This window comes from Engraulis encrasicolus, chromosome 16 (genome assembly GCF_034702125.1).
Source record: "Engraulis encrasicolus isolate BLACKSEA-1 chromosome 16, IST_EnEncr_1.0, whole genome shotgun sequence".
Taxonomy (NCBI): Eukaryota; Metazoa; Chordata; class Actinopteri; order Clupeiformes; family Engraulidae; genus Engraulis; species Engraulis encrasicolus.
This window is the reverse complement of record NC_085872.1, coordinates 42,916,279-42,936,314: the sequence shown is the minus strand read 5'-3', so window position 1 is coordinate 42,936,314 and position 20,036 is coordinate 42,916,279. Positions and strand designations below refer to the sequence as shown.

The following is a 20,036-nucleotide window of genomic DNA, read 5'->3' as shown; positions in this document are numbered from 1 at the left end:
CCCATAGCCTATGTGTATACCGATACGGAGACAAACTAATTGCTTTTGTATCACCATGCGTAAATGTGCGTAATATCTGTATATCTCCGTACAAAGAATCTAGCGATATTAAAGGAAAGCGTACCAGTAAAGCGTAAGATGCTCGAATACGGCATAATCTGTATTGCCTACCGTAGCCTCTCCATTTCCTCTCGCCAAGTTAAGTTGCGTTATCGTGGCAGCCGCTGCAGTATCTCCTATCATACTTTGTTTTTGACAGCAGCCTTTAAACCGCAGTGTCCATTTCAAACAGTCTTGTTTTGACGGAAGGGAAATAGCATGTACCCACCATGGGAAAGAGAACACTGTGCGCCAATCGAGCCAGAGGAATACAAGTTAACATGGCACCGTGGAAACATTTACAGATTCTGGAAAGCGTCAGTACCACTTGGTAGTCCCCCTCTCTAACGTATGTACATTCATAATATGGTTTGCCTCTTTGAAACTTTGGGAAGGATGAAACAGACATGGAGAAGACTTATTTTTATCCGGAGTCCCTTGTAGTTATGTATGTATGACCATACTTGTTAGGATAACTGAAACACGTTGTTTATTTTTTTAAGGTGGCGTAAGCAGTCCGGAAGTCATGTCCAGATCGGGTGATAGAACATCCACCTTTGACCCAACTCACAGTGACACCCTGCTGCACGGGCTCAATCTCCTATGGAGAAAACAGCTTTTCTGTGATGTGACACTCACAGCCCAGGGACAGCAGTTCCACTGCCACAAAGCAGTGCTGGCGTCCTGTTCACAGTATTTCAGGTCTCTGTTCTCCTCTCATATGATCAACAACAATGAGGGTCTTTCCAACAATGATCAAGGCAGCAGTGGAACACCCTCCTCTTCCCCTGACGACAAGCCATTGCCGAGCACCCGACCCATCAACAACCTGGTGCTACAGGGATGCTCCTCCATTGGACTACGGCTAGTGCTGGAGTACCTTTACACTGCCAATGTCACTCTTTCCTTGGATACCGTGGAAGAGGTACTCTCTGTCAGCAAGATCCTCAACATCCCACAGATCACCAAGCTCAGTGTGCAGTTCCTCAATGACCAGATCTCGGTCCAGAACTATAAGCAGATCTGCAAGATTGCAGCTCTGCACGGGCTGGACGAGACCAAGAAGCTTGCCAACAAGTACCTGGTGGAGGACGTGCTCCTGCTGAACTTTGAGGAGATGTGTGCCATGCTGGACGCCCTGCCTCCGCCCGTGGAGTCAGAGCTGGCTCTCTTCCAGATGTCTGTGTTGTGGCTGGAGCACGACCGGGAGACCCGCATGCACTATGCCCCGGACCTCATGAAGAGGCTGCGCTTTGCCCTCATCCCTGCCCCGGAGCTGGTGGAGAGGGTGCAGTCGGTGGACTTCATGAGAACTGACCCTGTGTGTCAGAAGTTGCTGCTGGATGCCATGAACTACCACTTGATGCCCTTTCGGCAGCACTGCAGGCAGACGGTGGCAAGCAGGTGAGGAGGCATGGCTCTGCTGTCTCTGCCGTGGGGTGTTGAGGCTGATTGTTAATTGCTTTCAGAGTTAACTGAGTGATTTTTAATGTCTGTGACATGAAACAGGGTTGTGGTTGTTGTGTTGTGCTGTCTAAATTACACAGCAGTGTTCATGTGTTCTCATTACTGTGTACGTGTGACTGTTTCAGTGCTGGTGCATTGACAGTGTGAATTAGTCCCCAAGTTGTGCCATCCAAACTTTTTAACAGGCTATTGTCACGGCCCTAGTTATTGCAGGGTTCCACCAGGACACTATCTGGTCAGTAGTCATCTGATGCGAGATCAGAATTCATATGAAATGAATATTTTGGTTTTGCCATTCCTCCCTAAGGCATGGGGATGACTGTATGCTCAGTTCTAAGGACAGAAATAGGGGAGAAGATAGGTATATTGGAACCTGGAAACAGGTAAGCTGAAACCTGAAACTTAACTGAAATCACACTCAGAATTCGGACATGGGAATTGTCAACTTATCCTCTATTGCTCAGTCACTCTTATACTACCAAAATGTTAATGTTACCACAGTGTCCATAAAATATTTTGACAGTCACATCAACAGATTGGTAAGACTTTCCCTGCAGATTGATAGTGGGCAACATGAACTGTGGCTGTGCAACATAGTTGGCACAGTGACAGAAACAGACAGGTCACTTGTGGTTATGCTAAATGCTGAAATAGGCCTTCCTTTAAAAAAAAGGGTCTTTTTTTACTTTATTTGATAGGACAGTGTGAGAGGTGGACAGGAAGTGAATTGGGAGAGAGACGGGGGAGGGGTCGGCAAAGGACCCGGGCCATGAATTGAACCCGGGTCAGCCTCATGGCAGGCGAGTGCCCTACCGGTTGGCCATGGCAGGACCCCCAAATTTAGGCTTCCCATGTAACCGCATGTATTCCTGTTGATGTCCAGTAATATGGCCATGTAGTGCAGTGTTCCTGAGCCAGGAGGCCCATGGGCTCGTGGCAATACCAGCCTCCAGACTGGAGTCAAATCACTGCCGGCTAGTCAGTTCACCCTGCTTCTCATATTTCAATCTCCCCCAGATTCCGTGTTGGCATTGTTGTCTCAGCAGAGGATGCTACTGTATGTTGACACTGATATCATCACTGTGTAATTTCCTCTCATGCCTCTCTTGTTGTTTGGGATTTGTTCAGGCCTTCTTCATCACAGCTTAAATTCAGACTCGTAACATGTACGACATGCACTATGGCTATCATGTATTTTAAATGTCCCAGAATATCGGCTCAATATTTCTTCAAGCAGCTGCACTAGTGAAGAGGGGGGTGTGACATGAGGGAAGGATATCACTTATTGTTTTGCAATGTGACATTATCGTGCCAGTGTATTGTCTTGAGAGTCAAGGGTCAGACAGCTAGTTCCAGGCTGTGTGTGTTTTTTCCCCTCCTGTACCCAGCCAGGCAGCCAGTGGCAGTGTGTCAGTGTGGCGGGGGTTAGGCTTACGGCACACTGGACAGGGGGGCAGGATAAGCTCTGCGTGGGCTTAACATGCCCTAGTGACACCATGAATAAATTAAACTATTTCCCTAATATATGTGGTGTTCTTACAGTGCCTGTTTTTTGGGATGGTGTTGTAGTGCACCCAATTAACCACCACAGAACCACATCCTAACAGGATTATATACATTTCACAGAGCATACATTTAATGAAAGAAGCATTAGTTTCCATATTTTTTCACGAGACTATTTTTGTAATGAAAAATGTGTCTATGGCTGTATAGAATTCACTTTGTCCGTTCAGCCACCAAAATCAACAGAAAAGAACATGTTGGGGGCAACATTGGGTGGCTAATTTGTGCGCATAAATGATATCTGTTAGAGCTAGCTAGCATTACCCATAACCTTAAAGGGAGCATGGCAAATCTGACAGAGTGCAACTATAGCTTGTTGAATAATCAAAGCAACATTCATTTTGACATAGGACAGAACCTGTGCTTTTAAACATGGTGTGTGTTATTGTGTGAGTGTACCGGTAAATAGGTGTTGTAAGACTGTCCAACACATCTTGCATATGGTGCATCTGAGAGCTGAGCTCATATGGAGCGTGTGTCCATTAAGCTGGCCTAGACTGGTCTATGCCTCAGCATGTACCCCCTCATGCTCGTGGTTTAGACTCTTCATGGCTAATTGAATTAATATGTTTCAAGAGCAGTCCTCCCCCAAGGCTGAGCAACTGAGAGCATGATATAGGAAGTGGATGTACTGCAGGGATGCCCATTCGCCAGTGTGGTGTGGCCATTAATGGATAATCAGACCCCCACTCAATGGCTAGGCTAATGCGTGAGGATGCAAGGTGTTATCTGAGAGGCTGGTACATGGAAGACAAGAGGTCTGTCCCTGCTTTCTTCAAGGAAATTAGAGACATGGGAAAGAATTACAATTTCTAATGTTAAAGAGACACTATGCAACTTTTTCATAGTCATGAAATGGCTTGGTACTCAAGATTTTGCTTGACTGACCCGTAATGGGGAAAATGGCAATATTTCCATCACCGCCTAGTGCTCCTGCTCCGAAACAGCACTTGCAGTTTTGCCTGGCGGCGCCGCGCCTTTTGTTGTTGTGCAATTTGTGGCCGCTAGGGGCGTCTAGATTTCTATGCTGTATGAGCGGAGCGAGACCTATTCCTTCGTTTGCTAAGTAAGCAGCAGCCAAGGAGGTCTACACAAGGCAGCAGCTTGCTGAAAGCTGGCTACTGGCTACTGGCTAGCTGATTGTAAAATATCACGCTGGCATGCAGTGAAAACAACGAATGGGACTGCAAATAAATCACGAAATAATTGAGATGAAAGGTTTGGACAGGCAAATAAATCGCTTGTGTGAACATTGGAAAAGGGCTTCAAACCGGAGAGAGCCGAACGCCAAAATATGGGGATTTTATCATTCATTCACTACACTGGGATGTATGCATTAGCATTCTCAAAACCCACGCCACCTCGTTTAGTTTACAAAGATACACAAATGTATACGAGTTGAAATCTGATGTCGCACATTTTATTTGATGTCAAAGGACACAATCAGTCGAACGAGGCTAAAAATATAGCCTATGTTGTTGCCGATCAAGAGGAGACGAAACGTGATCTCTAGTCGGTGGATGTCCACTTTCACTTTCAACACCACAGGAGATAAAACCGCGTCTTGTCACCTCGACTTCGAAATCGTTATTATGACAACAAATTAGCCGTTTGTTTCCTCGTTCTTCTAATGTAGGCTACAGGTACTATATAGTTACTGGAAATGTGAAATAAAGACGGGGATATCTGCCGAGAACAAGTGGATCAAATAATATCCATCTGAGGGAAGTGCAAACATGATTGCAGTTGTGTGAAGTGAATTACGAAGCAGCCAACTCATAAGCAAGGGGGGGAATCTCACATATGATAAAGCCCCTTAGAAGTGGAGAGAACTGAATGCAAGGAATGGAATCTGGTTAATTACAGAAGACGACGAAATTTAATTCGCACATAATCTCGAAGCCAATGTCTGTCTAATTTAGTTCAATGCACATTTTCGGCAGAACCACTAGAGGCCGCTATAAAGTTGTTTATATCTATGTGTTTATGTCAAAGTTGCATAGGATCGCTTTAAAAATATTTAAAATGTGTTAATTGGAAAAAGACAATGGTTTATAAATGATTGTTTACCTGCATACTTAATATCATGTCTAAGCTTAAAATAGATATTAGGATTAATATGGCTTCAGGGCTCATTTTATGTGTTTCAATGCATAATAAATGTTTAGTCTATCAGCATTAGCTTTGGTTTATGGAGTATCAGTTAAGAGTTTGAACCACTCCAAACGTATGGCATTAACGTACAGGTATGTCACCTAGAGAAGGACTCCTGAGCATCCTGCCTAACTCATCCCAAAATATTGGTTAGAATGGTTGGATATTTTAGAAATCAATAATTGATTGCAATGAAAGGACCGATAGTTCTTGTTTTTGAAGGATCAGCTGTTAAGCCCTGTATGTAATAATGATATTACAGATGAAGTATTGTTACCAAAAGGCCTGGAAGGAAACAGGAGTGATGAACTTCATCCTGATTGGAGGGGGATTTCAGTGATGAACAGATTGTACACTAATATTTTATGACAGCGATGTCCCTGGCACTCTGATAGATTAAATATTCTTTTAGACCATAATGATTTTGTAATGCTCTATGCAACAACGTAGAAAAAGATTACAAACAGATGAAAGCCACCTTGTGTTTGGCTGTGCAGAAGCTAGTAAAATGAAGATATGATGTGCACTTTGAGTGGCTTTATGGTGCCCAAGGGGGCCTGAGAAATGGAAGTAAGTGCTTTTCTCTTTTTTTTGCATGTCGCCAGAATCCGTTCAAACAAGAGGATGCTTCTGCTCGTGGGCGGGCTTCCACCAGGGCCTGACCGGCTGCCCAGCAACCTGGTCCAGTACTACGACGACGAGAAGAAAACTTGGAAGATCCTCACAAGTAAGTTAAGCCAGAGAGCCCTCTGCATCGACGACGACATTAGAAAAAGTTTCTTGAGGGAAGCGTGGCGGCTAAAGCGCTAAAGTTTTGTCTAGACTTCATGTTCACTCACAGGATCCATCTACATCCTGGAGTTAATGATGTAGAACTATCACTTTTAATATAAGTTTTTAATCAGAGCGTGACTTTACACCACACTGGAGCTCTATGCCTGGATTCCCTTGTTTTTGCTGATATCTCCCAGCAAGATCCATTTTAATCTAATGATATTGTGGGGATGTATCATCAGAGGATGACACACATAGTCTTTTTGAACTGCTCTATTAAAAAGAGTGAACGCTTGCTGGGGAACATTTGGGGTGGCTGGCATCCTTTTCTCAGCCAGGAACTAATTATGGATATACTGGTGTCAAGCCAATTGATTTCCCTCTAAATATTTTGGGTTGCATTTTTAAAAAATTGAGTCTTCTGGCACTTTTGGAAAATGACTTTAACTGCAGTTATAAATGGATGTGGTTAAATAATTTAGGAGAAACAAGACAATGTCAAAATAAGGAACAATGTCCTCAACAAATGGAACCGCTCAAGCTAAATGCCCTACTGCTTTATGATACATTGCTGTTTATCAGCTGTGCAATTTGCTATGCTTGAATATCAACTGGTACATGCACATACAGACAACTTCATGACAATCATACTTGATAAGCTGGCGTCTTGCACCACGATGCAGAATCTGATATAGGGTCATATCTGTGTATTATTCTTGCCTGTAAGTATTAATGACTGTACATAACATAGATAATTACACTGGATGAAACACAATCTCTAGCCTGTCTACCTTGACCTTTGCCAGGACCATTTGTCTGAAAATTGTAAAGGTCAAAAATATGACATCTTTTCTCTGCATTTTGCTTGAATTGATCCAATGTCACTGACCGAAAACACAAGAACCATACGTATCTATGCACCGTCCCGTGCTTATATTTTACCATATTTAAGCGAAATTCAGCTGCTCAGACACAATTTACATAGGACATTTGAAGGAGGAGGGCTCTGGATAGTTAATATAGTTTTAGAGGAACGTTGAGCAGTCATGTGTATCCAGATTTGCCGGTAGTATTATGCCCTGACACATAGAATATAATATCAGCTGTGAGCATGTGCACACTTACTATATGTGTAAGTATAAGACACATACATTACCCCTCAAAAAACCAGCGGAGCATTGCCAGATAACACAGAGGAATCAGCCAAAAGACAGTTGTCCATCCACAAATATAATGGAATAGGGGCAATTTCCAAGCTTTAGCAGGCGGCAAGACCCCCACCCTACAGTAACTCTGGAGAGGGGAAGCAAAAAAGCTGCCTAACGAGACAATGATGATATCTCAAAATCATGAAATGATGATTGCCTTTGACCTTGCCGTACGGGTGTGAGGGAGAGGGGAGGGAGAGCGGGTGCTGTGCAGGAATACATGCACTCTATCTGATTACAGGGGCACCCGGAGCCCCGGCCGCCCGAGCCGGCCGCTCAGGCATGCAGGCTTCATTAGGTGTGCGATACATGGGCATCCGTTTGTCTTTTGGGAACATGATGAAAAATGATTCATCTGACCATATCACATTCTTCCACTCCTCACTGGTCCATTCTTCTTCTTCTTCCCCCTCTACCCCCTCCCCCGAATACAGAGACAGACACTCACACACACACACACTCACACACACACACAGACACGCGCCTACACACTAGACACACAAGCACACACACACAGACACGCGCCTAGTACACTAGACACACAAGCACACAGACACACGCTTGCACACATCACATATACACATGCACACACATGCAGACGTACACACACGCACGCACACACAAACGTATACAGTATATATGTGCTATATTATCTAGTAATAGCCAAGCATGTAAAAAGAATTTAATGTGGAAATTACACATGAGGCGTTCACACTATGCCACTGTCACACTACATATTTTTTTCTACACTCCAACATGTATGTAGTGCTTTGTACAGCGACAAGCCTCTGATTGGATCTTCCCTTCAGAAGTCCTTGCCAGCTACACTGCACATTGTTTCTCTTGGGCTTTGGCAGCCTCACTTGGCATTGCCAAATGTGTCTTAACAATCACCCCTTTTTGAAGTCCAGAAGGTTTTGTTCGCTCTGTTTGCCAGTTGAAACCGATAGGTGTATCGCCCTGCCATCTCTGCAGTTTCAACCATGGTCTAGGCTACTCTACCAATATATCACATACCCCAGTACCACATACAGACACACAGACACACAGACACACACACGCACTACATGCTATGTCCAAAATACATACAGCACTAGTCCAAAAGAAAACACAATATTGTATGTCAGTATAGTGGGCACATTCGAGTCATTTAGTGATCATACATAGCTTTTTTGGACACCAAACTAGTCATGATCCACAGAAACAATAAAGAAACTGAATTAGTGTAGCCCCTTAATGCACGCCGTACCTCCTGTGGCACGCTGTAATAGACATTGAAAGTTAACTAGCATAGTACTACACTACTATGACAGTGCACAGGGCCTTTAGTAATATATTACGACTCGGTCATTGCCATTCTGGTAACAGCTCATTTATAACGCTGTGTCTTAAGGGGTTAACGGATCCAGAGCAGCTTATGTCCAACACTACAGCATCACAGCATTTCTGGGTATACATGCTGACTGGCTGGTTACTCAACATTAACTTCAATGTGTTAAGATCTCACTGTATTGATAGTTGGGCGGCAAAAGACCCACTATTTACTGTCATACGAGGATCTTTTTTTTAACTATTGTGCATGAAACAGACAAACCCTGGAAATATGAATGTTTACAACCAAATGTTGGAATTCATAATAACAGATTTACTCTGCCTAGTAATACAACTTGTGCATCTTGTCAGTGGAGTCTATGTTTATTAGTTCATGTAGTCAACCATAACATTATTGTATTGTAATTGACTTCAGCAATATTTTTCAGTAAGTCACACATAAAAAAGAAAATTAATATGAAACCAACTGTGGGATTATGGCAATGGCATGATAAATCCATTTGCATCCTTCTGTGGACAAATTATATTGAAGCTTTTCTTTCATTTGGTTGACAGAGCAGGTTTCCATAGCCTATTGAAGTTGACCATTGTCTGTTGAGTATTTTGAGAGGGAAAAGTTATCATTTTACAGTATTGCATAAAGCTGTGTGAAAATGCAGAAAATGCAAAATGTCCAGCCTATCTCGACATCTCAATGACCTCTGGCCAAAAAGGGCCACAATATTACTAGAGTCTTTGAGCACAGTGCCGGTCAGAAGTTGAACTGGACCTAATTTCAGCCATTACTTCAATTTGCTTAATTTATTCTTTTGTGCATCTATTCTCTGTGGGTGCAGGCTGCCACCTAGTGTCAGCATGGTGAAGTTGTAGCACTGGGATGGAGGGGGAAGCAGAGAGGCAGTCCAAGGGTCCCATTAATCACTGCTTGCTCGGTCATAAATGTAATATATAGGTCACTGAATGCATACATTTCGTCCGGTGTACAGCGATATAGTTTCCTCCATGACTCATATTTCACTTAGTTGTAGATTTATGCTCTAGAGATTAGCTGATTTCAGTCTTGTTTTTAAGGGAAATAAAACAAATGTAAATATCATCATCATTTAGCAGTCTGAATTTGAATTTGAAATAATGTCAGATTTGAGTAATATGTAGAGATGTGATGTGTGCCTATCAACCAATTTAGAATTTGTTTCGAGCTATACACATAGATCACAGTTTATATTATTCAAGCCAGTACCTGTCTCATAGGATAATCATAATAAAGATCATATGGTTGATAATGATGGTATTCTGTGAAACATGTGAAATCTCACATGCACAGATAGATAGGTACTGTAGCCTCTGAAAACAAATGGCCCCCTTCTCAGTAGCATGGCATGCAGGGTTGGACTGGTAGTCCCAGGAGCAAATCTTTGTCAATCACACATGCGCCATGAAGTGCAGCATAAGCTCTCTTGTTCTGTCTACCTGTCTGTCTGTCTGTCTGTGCCACACTGCTCGGTGAGTGTATGTGTGTGTGTGTGTGTGTGTGTCATTCTCACTCTCATGCTCTCGCCTCTCTCACTTTCTTTCCTTCAGTGTCTCTATCTATCTCTCTCTGTCACATATACACACATACACATATTTTAGTGCTAGTAGGAGAGAGAGAGAGCGAGAGCACGCGCCAGAGAGTGAGCGAGCGGGAGAGAGAGAGAGAGAGAGAGAGAGAGAGAGAGAGAGAGAGAGAGAGAGAGAGAGAGAGAGAGAGAGAGCATGTCTGAGGAAGAGAAAGAAGATAAAGCTGTATTATCCCTTGCACTGAGACCAGCCTCAATAGAGGGCCTGGGCATGTCAGTCACTGAGTTGAGTTAGATTGCATGGAAGAGGCCAATTGGAAAGGAATGAGATTCAAGGCTGTCTAATTTTACAGCAACTGTGATCCATCAGCCAGCGCTGCGGTGACAGTGGAAATGACGGATAGAGACAGACAGGTGGGCTTTGCCATTCCGCTGATTTACACTCAAAAGCACAGAGGCCCCGAGATTTATTGAGTGAGCATGAGCATGTTCATTACGGCCATCTCTCTCCATTTCTGCAGGGAAGGGGTGGGAAAGGGGGGCGGAGTGGGGGGGGTGGTCAAAGTAAGACACGATCGGTACAGACGGAAGGAGGAGTGCGAATGGGAAAGACAAGCTTATATCACAAGCCACCACTGTGCATGTGTGCGATATGAGGAGGGTGGATGGTGGTAGTGGTGGTGGTCTTCTTTAAGTGAACACGTCTGTGTGTGTTTGAGTGTGCAAGTGAAAAACTAGCCTCATTTACCAGGTTAATAGCTATATGGGCCTCTACTGTCAAGCAGATATATAAAAGCCTCCACAGCCTGGCTGGCTGGCAAGCCTTTCCGAGATGGTAAAGGTGAATCAGAGGGGGCTTTATAGGCTGCCGTGGTTGACACAGGGCATGGACTGGGGCATGCAAATGACAGTAGTAGAGATGATTCACATCATCTGTTGAGCAGCTGGACAAATCAAAGCAGCATTCTCCTCATGAACATGATTCACAAGCTGTCATTCAACAGCTGATCTGTGCCAAAGCCCTTATATGCGATCAGAAGTACCAGTACAGACATTGGTCCTAGGGGGTTTGGCTGTGGTCGCCAATAACAGAGCTTATGAAAGATTTTTTCATTTCATGAACATATACAGTACACTACCACCACCCAATAATGTACTACTGTGTCTTCAAATGTACAAACCCCAACTCCATAGAAGTTGGGACGCAAGCTTAATTGTGAATAATAACAAAATACTGCCATTTTCAAAAAGTCTGGTTCTGACATTAGTTGGAGAACGGTACAAAGAAAACATATCAGCCATCAAAACTGACCAAAATTATTGTTTTTGGGGTATATTCATGAATATGTAAATCCAACGCGTCTCAAAAGAGTTGGGACGGGGACAATAAAAGGCAGCAAATGTCGAGGAAGACTAAAAACAAAACAAAGAACAACACTTAACAGTTAATAGCATTAACCGATGAGATGATTTTATATAAAAACAGTGTTGATTCCTATCTTGGACATGATTTCACCAGCTTAAATGGTAGGCGTATTTCTTGTCATGTTTTTCAATGTTTTCCTTTCTGTAGTGCTTACAGTGTGACAGGTCTTGACCAAAAGCCAGCCATTTTATGTCCTGCTGGTCCTTATGTTGGAGTTAAACTGTTAAAACATAGTAGAGAATGCAATTTGTCCTTACTATGTGGCAGTAATCGAAGATCTCCCTTCAAAATATAATGCATGAGTGGCTTTTCATGCTGTTTAAAACCCATTTATTTCATTCAGTACTGTATTCAATTCTACAGGTGAGTTAGAACAGCTTACCATCACGGAGGCTGACTTTTTAAGTTAGCACTAACACAAGTTGCATGGTCAATTTTCACTGTAGCACAGGATGTGCAAGACTATTTATTTTCTTGACTTCTGCAACTTCTGCTGACTTCTGTAAGCAAAGGACAGTTTCCCATGTCTTCTGGGTCTATTTCAAGTGAGCTCGGGTGCATAGGAGAATGTTAAACCCCTCTATCATTTGCACACATGAAGCGTCCTAAATATGGTCAAGTTTTAACTAGCTGTAATTCTCTGAGTGCTAGAGTGACACTACAACCAATATATTTTTCATGATGTCATGAACCTATGCAATGATTTTAATGACAAAAATATGTCTTATATACACTCAATCACGGTAAATCAATGGAATTCAAAACTTTATGTACTGTAATAACTATGGTAATTGTTCCCTCTGCATCTTTAATTCTGAGTGACTCTCCGAATTCTCTCCGTGATTGTCTTATACCTGGACACTCAAATTGTTCATCAGTACAATTCATTTTTAAATGTTCTACCTTGTTGTTTTTTCTTATTTGGATGTTTATAACATTTCACGGATCCCCTTCCCAACTTATTTGAGACGTGTTGCAGTTATCAAATTAGAAATGAGTACATATGTCCCCTAAAACAATATTTTTTCTCGGTTTTAACACTTGATGTGTTGTCTTTTCACTATTCCCCATCTACGGAATGTATTGAATGTTTTGAAAATGATAGCATTTTGATTTTATTCTCAGTTTACCAAATGTCCAAACTTCACCGGAGTTGGGGTTTGTACTTATAACATTCAGATATGTAGCCCCATAATGCACCCCGTACATCCTGTAATAGTCATTGAAAAGTTAACCACCATAGTACTACACTACTATGACATAACACAGGGCCTTTAGAAATGCACAATGACTTGGTCATTGTCATTCTGGTAACAGCAAATTTATAACGTTGTGTCTTAACAGGTTAAAGTTTAAGTTTTTAATTCCGACACTGAACATTAAAAGACTGACATGCTGTTTTTTGTGTGTGTGTGCTTCCTTCCCATTCTAGTCATGCCTTACAACAGTGCCCATCACTGTGTGGTGGAGGTGGAGAACTTCCTGCTCTTACTCGGAGGAGAGGACCAGTGGAACCCCAATGGTGAGGATGTGTGAGACATCACATAATGTATGAAAGAAAAATGTCTGCACACTTAAATTCCTTTTTTCCTTTTTAATAGCCAAGCTTTCGGTCAATGACCTTCCTCAGGGCTCACTGTGTGCAGACATTTTTCTTTCTTTGTTTTTGTTTGGCACCTTTTAATTGTGAGTGCGGCATAATTTGTTTAAATACAGATCACATAATAAGATCCCAGGATGTATAATGAATACAAATCTTTAGGTTGACTCCCTATTGCAATGATTGAATAACACATTGTGAACACTGAGCCAAAAAGATGTAAACAACGTTGTTGTTTCAATCATTTTAGGTATAGATAACATGGTTACCACTAATGTATGCATGTATTTTTAATTTCAGACTTTGGCTGAGAAAACTATGAATTCAAGCTTTTAGTTGACTAATGAGTGGTTTCCTTTTCTGCAGGTAAACACAGCACCAATTTTGTTAGCAGATATGACCCAAGATTTAACAGTTGGATTCAACTCCCTCCCATGCAAGAGAGGTAAGTTCATATTAAGTCTCCAGACTGCTGTTGAGAAATCTTTTTCAACAGTTTCATTACCATACTTGGTTCAATGCTAGCTAAAATACAATTGAAGATTTCATTGATTTCACGTGGTATCACATTAGTTGTACCAGAGACGGTATGTTAAGGTGTATCTCCATATCTTTTAAAGCTCGGCTGATCCAATTTCTTTCCCTTTTGTTTGTTTGGACATGCAGAAGAGCAAGCTTTTTCGCCTGTTGTATGGACAAACACCTGTATGTGATTGGTGGGAGAAATGAAGCTGGATACCTGTCGAGTGTGGAATCTTACAACCTGGAGACCAACGAGTGGAACTACTTGTCATCCCTCCCCCAGCCTCTGGCCGCTCATGCAGGGGCTGTCCACAATGGGAAGATCTACATTTCAGGTCAGTCCTGTACCTGTCTTTTTTTCTTTTTATTTGGGTCTTTTTTTACGCTATTTATGATAGGACTATGAAGGTGGTGACAGGAAGCGAGTGGGGAGAGAGAGATAGGGAGGGGTCGGCAAATGAACCGGGCCGGGAATCGAACCCGGGTCAGCCACATGGTAGAGGAATGCCATACCGTTTGGCCACGTCAGGGCCAAGTCCTGTACCTCAGTCCTGCGGGTACGTTTCTCGAACGCGTCGTTACTAGCCAGTTAGCGACTTGGGTAGTTGCCAATGGGTAATTGCAATAGCAAATAACAGAGTAGCATGTTTTAAGAAATGCGCCCCTATAACCGCACCCCTGTAACCCCACCCCCTAGGGCTCCCCCAATAACCCCCTGGGGGGCTGTAGAGCCCCCGTTGAGAAATGTAGACGCTGTCCTGAACCTCCTCTTCACTGCTTTTCTGCAGGTGGGGTGCACAATGGAGAGTATGTGTCTTGGCTGTACTGCTACGATCCTATCATGGATGTCTGGGCCAGGAAACAGGATATGAACACAAAGAGAGCAATTCATGTCTTGGCTGGAATGAACGACCGTCTCTATGCTATTGGAGGAAATCACTTGAAAGGTACAAAGAGGGATTTCTCGTTGTATACAAAGTGTGCATCGTGTGATGAATAAGGAGTGTGCCGTGTCGTGCGATTCAAATCAACTAATTTCAATTCTGTTATTTTTTCCCGTTGATGTAGCAGGGTTTTCCCACCTGGACGTGATGCTGGTGGAGTGCTACGATCCCAAAGCGGATCAGTGGAACATACTGCAGACCCCGATCCTGGAGGGCCGCAGTGGGCCCGGCTGTGCTGTTCTTGATGACAGCATCTTCCTCGTAGGGGGCTACAGTTGGAGCATGGTAGGTGTGCATTCGTAGTATCACACATTAAGTGTGGGGGACATCATGTGTCCTATATAAACATGACATACCGGTAACACATGCTGTAAATATTTATTGAAATTCATTCCTGCTTATTACCTGCTAATTTCAATACTTGTCTCAAACAATAATGTATAACAACTGAGTGATGCTTAATTGCAGCAGTCATAACCATGAATGAAACAGATAATTTTAATTGCATGAATAAATTAACCTGGTTCTCACGCGATGGTGGAACATTGTCAATCGCTTAGTTCTGGAAAGGCGTGGGTGTGTTCAAAACAGCTCGAACCTGATTGGAGAATTCACTTGGCTTTATACTAGGGGTGGAACGGTTCACAAAATTCACGGTTCGGTTCATATCACAAGGTCACGGTTTTCGGTTCTCTATGGTTCTTTTTTTCAGTTTATGATAAATGGTGCACTGGGAATATTAAACCATATTTATATAACTGCAATTATAAAGTGATGATGTGCAAGTTGAATCAGCTGTTGTCAACTGATGTGCGCTGTCCAAATGCCCTCTTTCTAATGGCTAATAGAATCAGACTTAGCACTAAATATCCTACATATGGTTTGTATAGGCTTATAATGTGAAAATGGTGTGATTTTAATTGTGTCATCCTCTGATTGCTCTTATATCTTAATGTGTTAATCAGAGAGACTGGATAAGATACTCCTAGAATCTCTGTTTTACATATTTGTCTGGGCAGTACATGAATTGCGGTTTGCCACGGACTGCATTTCACGGTTCGGTATGGTGTGTGAATTGTACGGTTTCGGTTTTCAGTTCGGTTTGTACCATCCCTACTCTATACTACTTCAACCACTGACTTGCGATTCTGATTGGACAGGCTGTGAAATTTCTAATTCCGTTCGGGCTCGTCTAAGATTTCCAGACCCTCGTGCAAGCTCACAAAGTTGAGCGGAAATGCACAAAGGGTGTGCGTGATAGCTATGAATGAATAACCAAGCATCATAATCATGTCCCTCATAGGTAGACACCTTAAAATAAAATGTTACCAATGTTTGAAATACAATGCCATGGGTTCAGACATTTTTAGGAAAATGGTCACAATAGCCAGGGTGGCATGAATGGCCACCTTTCATTTTTTTGTAAAATGATGATAACTCTAATCTCTTTCCATTGTTATTTGATTGATTTTGTCATAGGGGGCATACAAGTCGTCAACCATCTGCTACAGCCCAGAGAAGGGCACATGGACTGAGCTGGAGGGCGAGGTGGCTGAGCCTCTGGCAGGCCCCGCCTGCTCCACCGTCATCCTACCAGCATGCCTGCCCTTCAACAAGTAGCCGCCTCCGCCTCCGCCTCCGCCTCGCCCGGAGGGAAGTACACATGAGGAGTGCATCTTAATATGTGACCTTGCCTCCTCCACTTGCCTCCTCCACTTGCTTCTCGTCATGATGACATCACTGACAACAGCATTATATTTCAATATCTTGCAAAAGCTCAATTGTTAAGTCTTTTTCTCATTTGCAATTGGGATGGTGAATGAAAAACAGTCCCTCAAAAGTTGTTGTGGCGAGGCTGACAGCTGGGAAACTTTATCGTTTTCTCCACGGAGGAGGGGCCAGGAGGCGGGACGAGGAGACAAGCACAAGTGGAGGAGGCAAGGTCACATATTGGGATGTACCCTTAATGATGGCCACAGCAACCATCTTTAAATAGGTTTAAAATGCAAAAAGCAAAAAAGACAAAAATATGATTGGATTGACCTTTAGAAAGTAGGAAGTGTACAAATTATTTTTTTACTGGTTTGACAAGAGCACTTTCTTTATTGCGAGTTGAATGATGGGAAAATAATCACTTACAACATGTACAGTGTATGTGTTTGAATTCCATCTGTGTTAAGAATCTGCAAATGTACATGTTCATATTCCTTTTTTAAAAAAAATATCAAAAGGTATTTGCCTTATATGTTATAGCACGCTTACTGTTCAGATGACTTGATATAACTGGTTCCATGTCCATTTGTATTTAGTATTTTGTGGGGAACATCCCGCTTAAAAATAGTGTTTGACCAGAATATACCATTACTGTGGAAACAGCCTTTTCATTAAATTATTGGTTTCAACGTTATATTCATTTGATGCAAAGTCACGATGCTTGGTATGTTGTAGAGTAGAAATGGCTTTTTAAAATCCCTGTGCTTGTATCATTGCTCTATGATGTTTTTTTTTAAAGGTACAACTAAGATAAAAATGTTCAATTCAGAATACTATGGCACGACAGCATAGAATTTGATCATACTGTACAATCAGAAAAATAAAAATGGTTTACCTTTTGCCACATCTATAAATGGCTTTAAGTAAACAGATGCTGTATCTCTTTATGATGTACTCTGTGTTGACTGTTAATGTTTTACAGATTCACAATTTCTACAGTCTAAATAAAAGCAAAACACTGTAGATGTTTCCCCCAGTCAAACAGTCAAAACCTGCAAACAAAAGTGTTAAGTGATGTAATCTTAAGAATCAGACTGAATGTTTGGTGGACAAAATTCTGATTTTATTTTACATTTTACTCTAGTAACTGTTTATGGTATCGTATGTACAATACTGCAATGTCACTTGATGCCTAACTGAAGTAGCAGTTAAAAGAACTGACACGATTGTAAATATTTCATTTGGTGAAACATTTTTGTGCACTCAACATTGGATTTATTCTCAAATCCTCTTCTGTCCTTTGCATTTTAGATTATGAAAATAAACAAAGCACTTCTGGACCAAAGCTGTTGGAAGTACCGTATGCATATTTGAAATGTGTATGGGGCCTCTGTAGCCTATGTGCGGGTATATGTACTGTATGGCAGATTTACATGTTAATGCATATACTATGTACAGTATAAGGCTTAGAATGTAGGTACATTACAGCAACAGCGTAGCAGTATTTACAAACACATACAGAATGAAAAAATGGTCAAAGGTAAATGAGTTTGTGCAGAGGCAGTTTAATAATAATATTGCACATTGCGGTAGGTATCGTATATGATGCTGAAAACTTTGCATGTGAAGAAGCAGATCACAAGAATGAAACCATGCCGTTTTCACAGCTGATACCAGGGCCTGATTAAGACGGCCTGGGCCCCCTTTAGGGTACAGGTTGCTGTGCCCCCCCCCCCCCCCCCCCTGGCAGGTGGGGGGCCTCTAGGGTGCAGCCATATGTAGCCTGTGTGTTAATCCGACCCTGGATATTACCATCAGAGCCATGAAAATGTTTGGAAAAATAGCTGATCTCCAAAGTGTGTAATAATAGTGCCCCTGAAAAGCTTTCATTTCACCCAGCATGATACATATGTGCACAAATTTGGTTACAATTGAGAGAGCCATTATTGAATCAAATTTGTAAATGACCACTATGATGACTTCTGGAATAACGTTTTTGAGAAATGTGCTACACGAGGAGGGATAATATCAGTGAATTACATTTTGACTCATATTGCTAAACCATTGCTTATAATGTTACTTGTTCGCTGACACTTTTATTGAACATGACCCATGCCTACTATTTCAACCCAACATATTTTCTGACATTGTTTTTAAATCATACCTGCTGGGAAAATGACTCATGTATAATGTCAAGATACTGGCATTCAAACTTGGAGTGCTGCTTTATCTTCTTGCCACAAGATCGCAACTCAGAGCATTTCAAATCCTGTGTGAGAGTCTGAACATACAGTACAGTATATTAATAACTGCTGCTGACCTCTGTCAAACTACTTCTATCACCGCTGTGTTAATATGTATCCCTTCCTTCCCAATGCAACATCAATTGTCAAAACATAGGCATAATGATACCTCACCTGACCAGTGATTATCGAGTATAAAAAAAAACATTCCACAAACCAAGGCTCATTTGCAATGATTTGATAATAGTGATATAACATTGTGTTGAGACGGTGGATTCATAAACTACATGGCTGATGCGGGAACCCATCAAGGGACCAGAGGAAGCCTGACTGGATCCTTCAGGACAATGACGACACTGTATCAATGATGGAGTCTGGTGTAGCCCACTGACTGATCTGTGTTGCCAAAGAAACACAGAAAAACATCTTGTGATCTTGCTGGATGAGTTTATTACCTCAGAAAACGGCAGTGCTCGTGACTCAATCTCAACCATTTTTGTTGTGCATGTCACTTTTCTCTTTATCAACCTAATTTTACTCAGTACTCAGGCCTGGTTCCAGTTTAATTTAGTCATGGGTCAAAATGTACCATTTTTTACAAACACAACTTGAAAGTTACAAAGTCCTCATAAAAGCTATTCAATTACAATAGTTGCATAAATGTAATTACTTTCCTCCCCTGGAATCTGGTATGCATGACCTTGACTGGCCTGCACTCCTAAACTCCTAACCTAAACCCAATAAAAGATATGTGGGATAAATTGTGTGAGACTGAAAACTGAGAGCCATGCCTTCACAACCATCATCAGTACATGACCTCAGCAATGTGATTTTGGAAGAATGGTTAAACAATTCCTACAAACACTCCTCAACCATGTGGACAGCCTTCCCAGATTAGTTGCAGCCGTCATAGCTGCAAAAGGTGCACCGGTACCATACACTGCACCCTGTGGGTTAAGAACTGAATGGCATTTAAGTTCATATGTGAGTCAAGGCAGGTGAATGAATACTTTTAGTGATACATTCAGTAAGGTACCACTATACATTGCGAGTCCAGGCAAAATAATAATAATAATAATAAATCTTTATTTACAGTCAATGATTGTTGGAAAATACTGGCCCTGGGTATTTCAATATACTGCTATATTGATACCCAACACCACTGGGCATAAACTAATGCAATATGTATTACAGAGATAAATTTCTTTCATTCATGCGTAATAAACAGTTGCCCTGCTCAAAGCCTTATGATCGTTTCCCAATACTGCCCCCTAGTGTTTTAACAATGAATCATGTGTGGTTTCTCCATTGGCCAGCAGCACAGATATATGGACAGTACTCACTTCTTGCCAATGGGAGTAAAAATGTATTGAAAAGAGAAAGAAGTTAGTTAGTAACTAAGTACATAAATAAATTGCAGCGCATTGTGTTA

The 20,036-nt window shown here is 41.9% G+C and overlaps 1 protein-coding gene across 1 annotated transcript; it reads left to right on the top strand.

Annotated features, from left to right (window-relative positions):
- The first annotated feature begins 607 nt into the window (after positions 1-607).
- Positions 608-16,438, top strand: klhl14 (kelch-like family member 14). Its single transcript, XM_063220504.1, has 8 exons — positions 608-1,503; positions 5,889-6,010; positions 13,015-13,104; positions 13,549-13,627; positions 13,849-14,039; positions 14,493-14,651; positions 14,776-14,933; positions 16,128-16,438. The coding sequence occupies exons 1-8, from the start codon at positions 626-628 to the stop codon at positions 16,266-16,268; spliced, it is 1,818 nt and encodes a 605-aa protein (XP_063076574.1). The 5' UTR covers positions 608-625; the 3' UTR covers positions 16,269-16,438.
- The last annotated feature ends 3,598 nt before the right edge of the window (positions 16,439-20,036 follow it).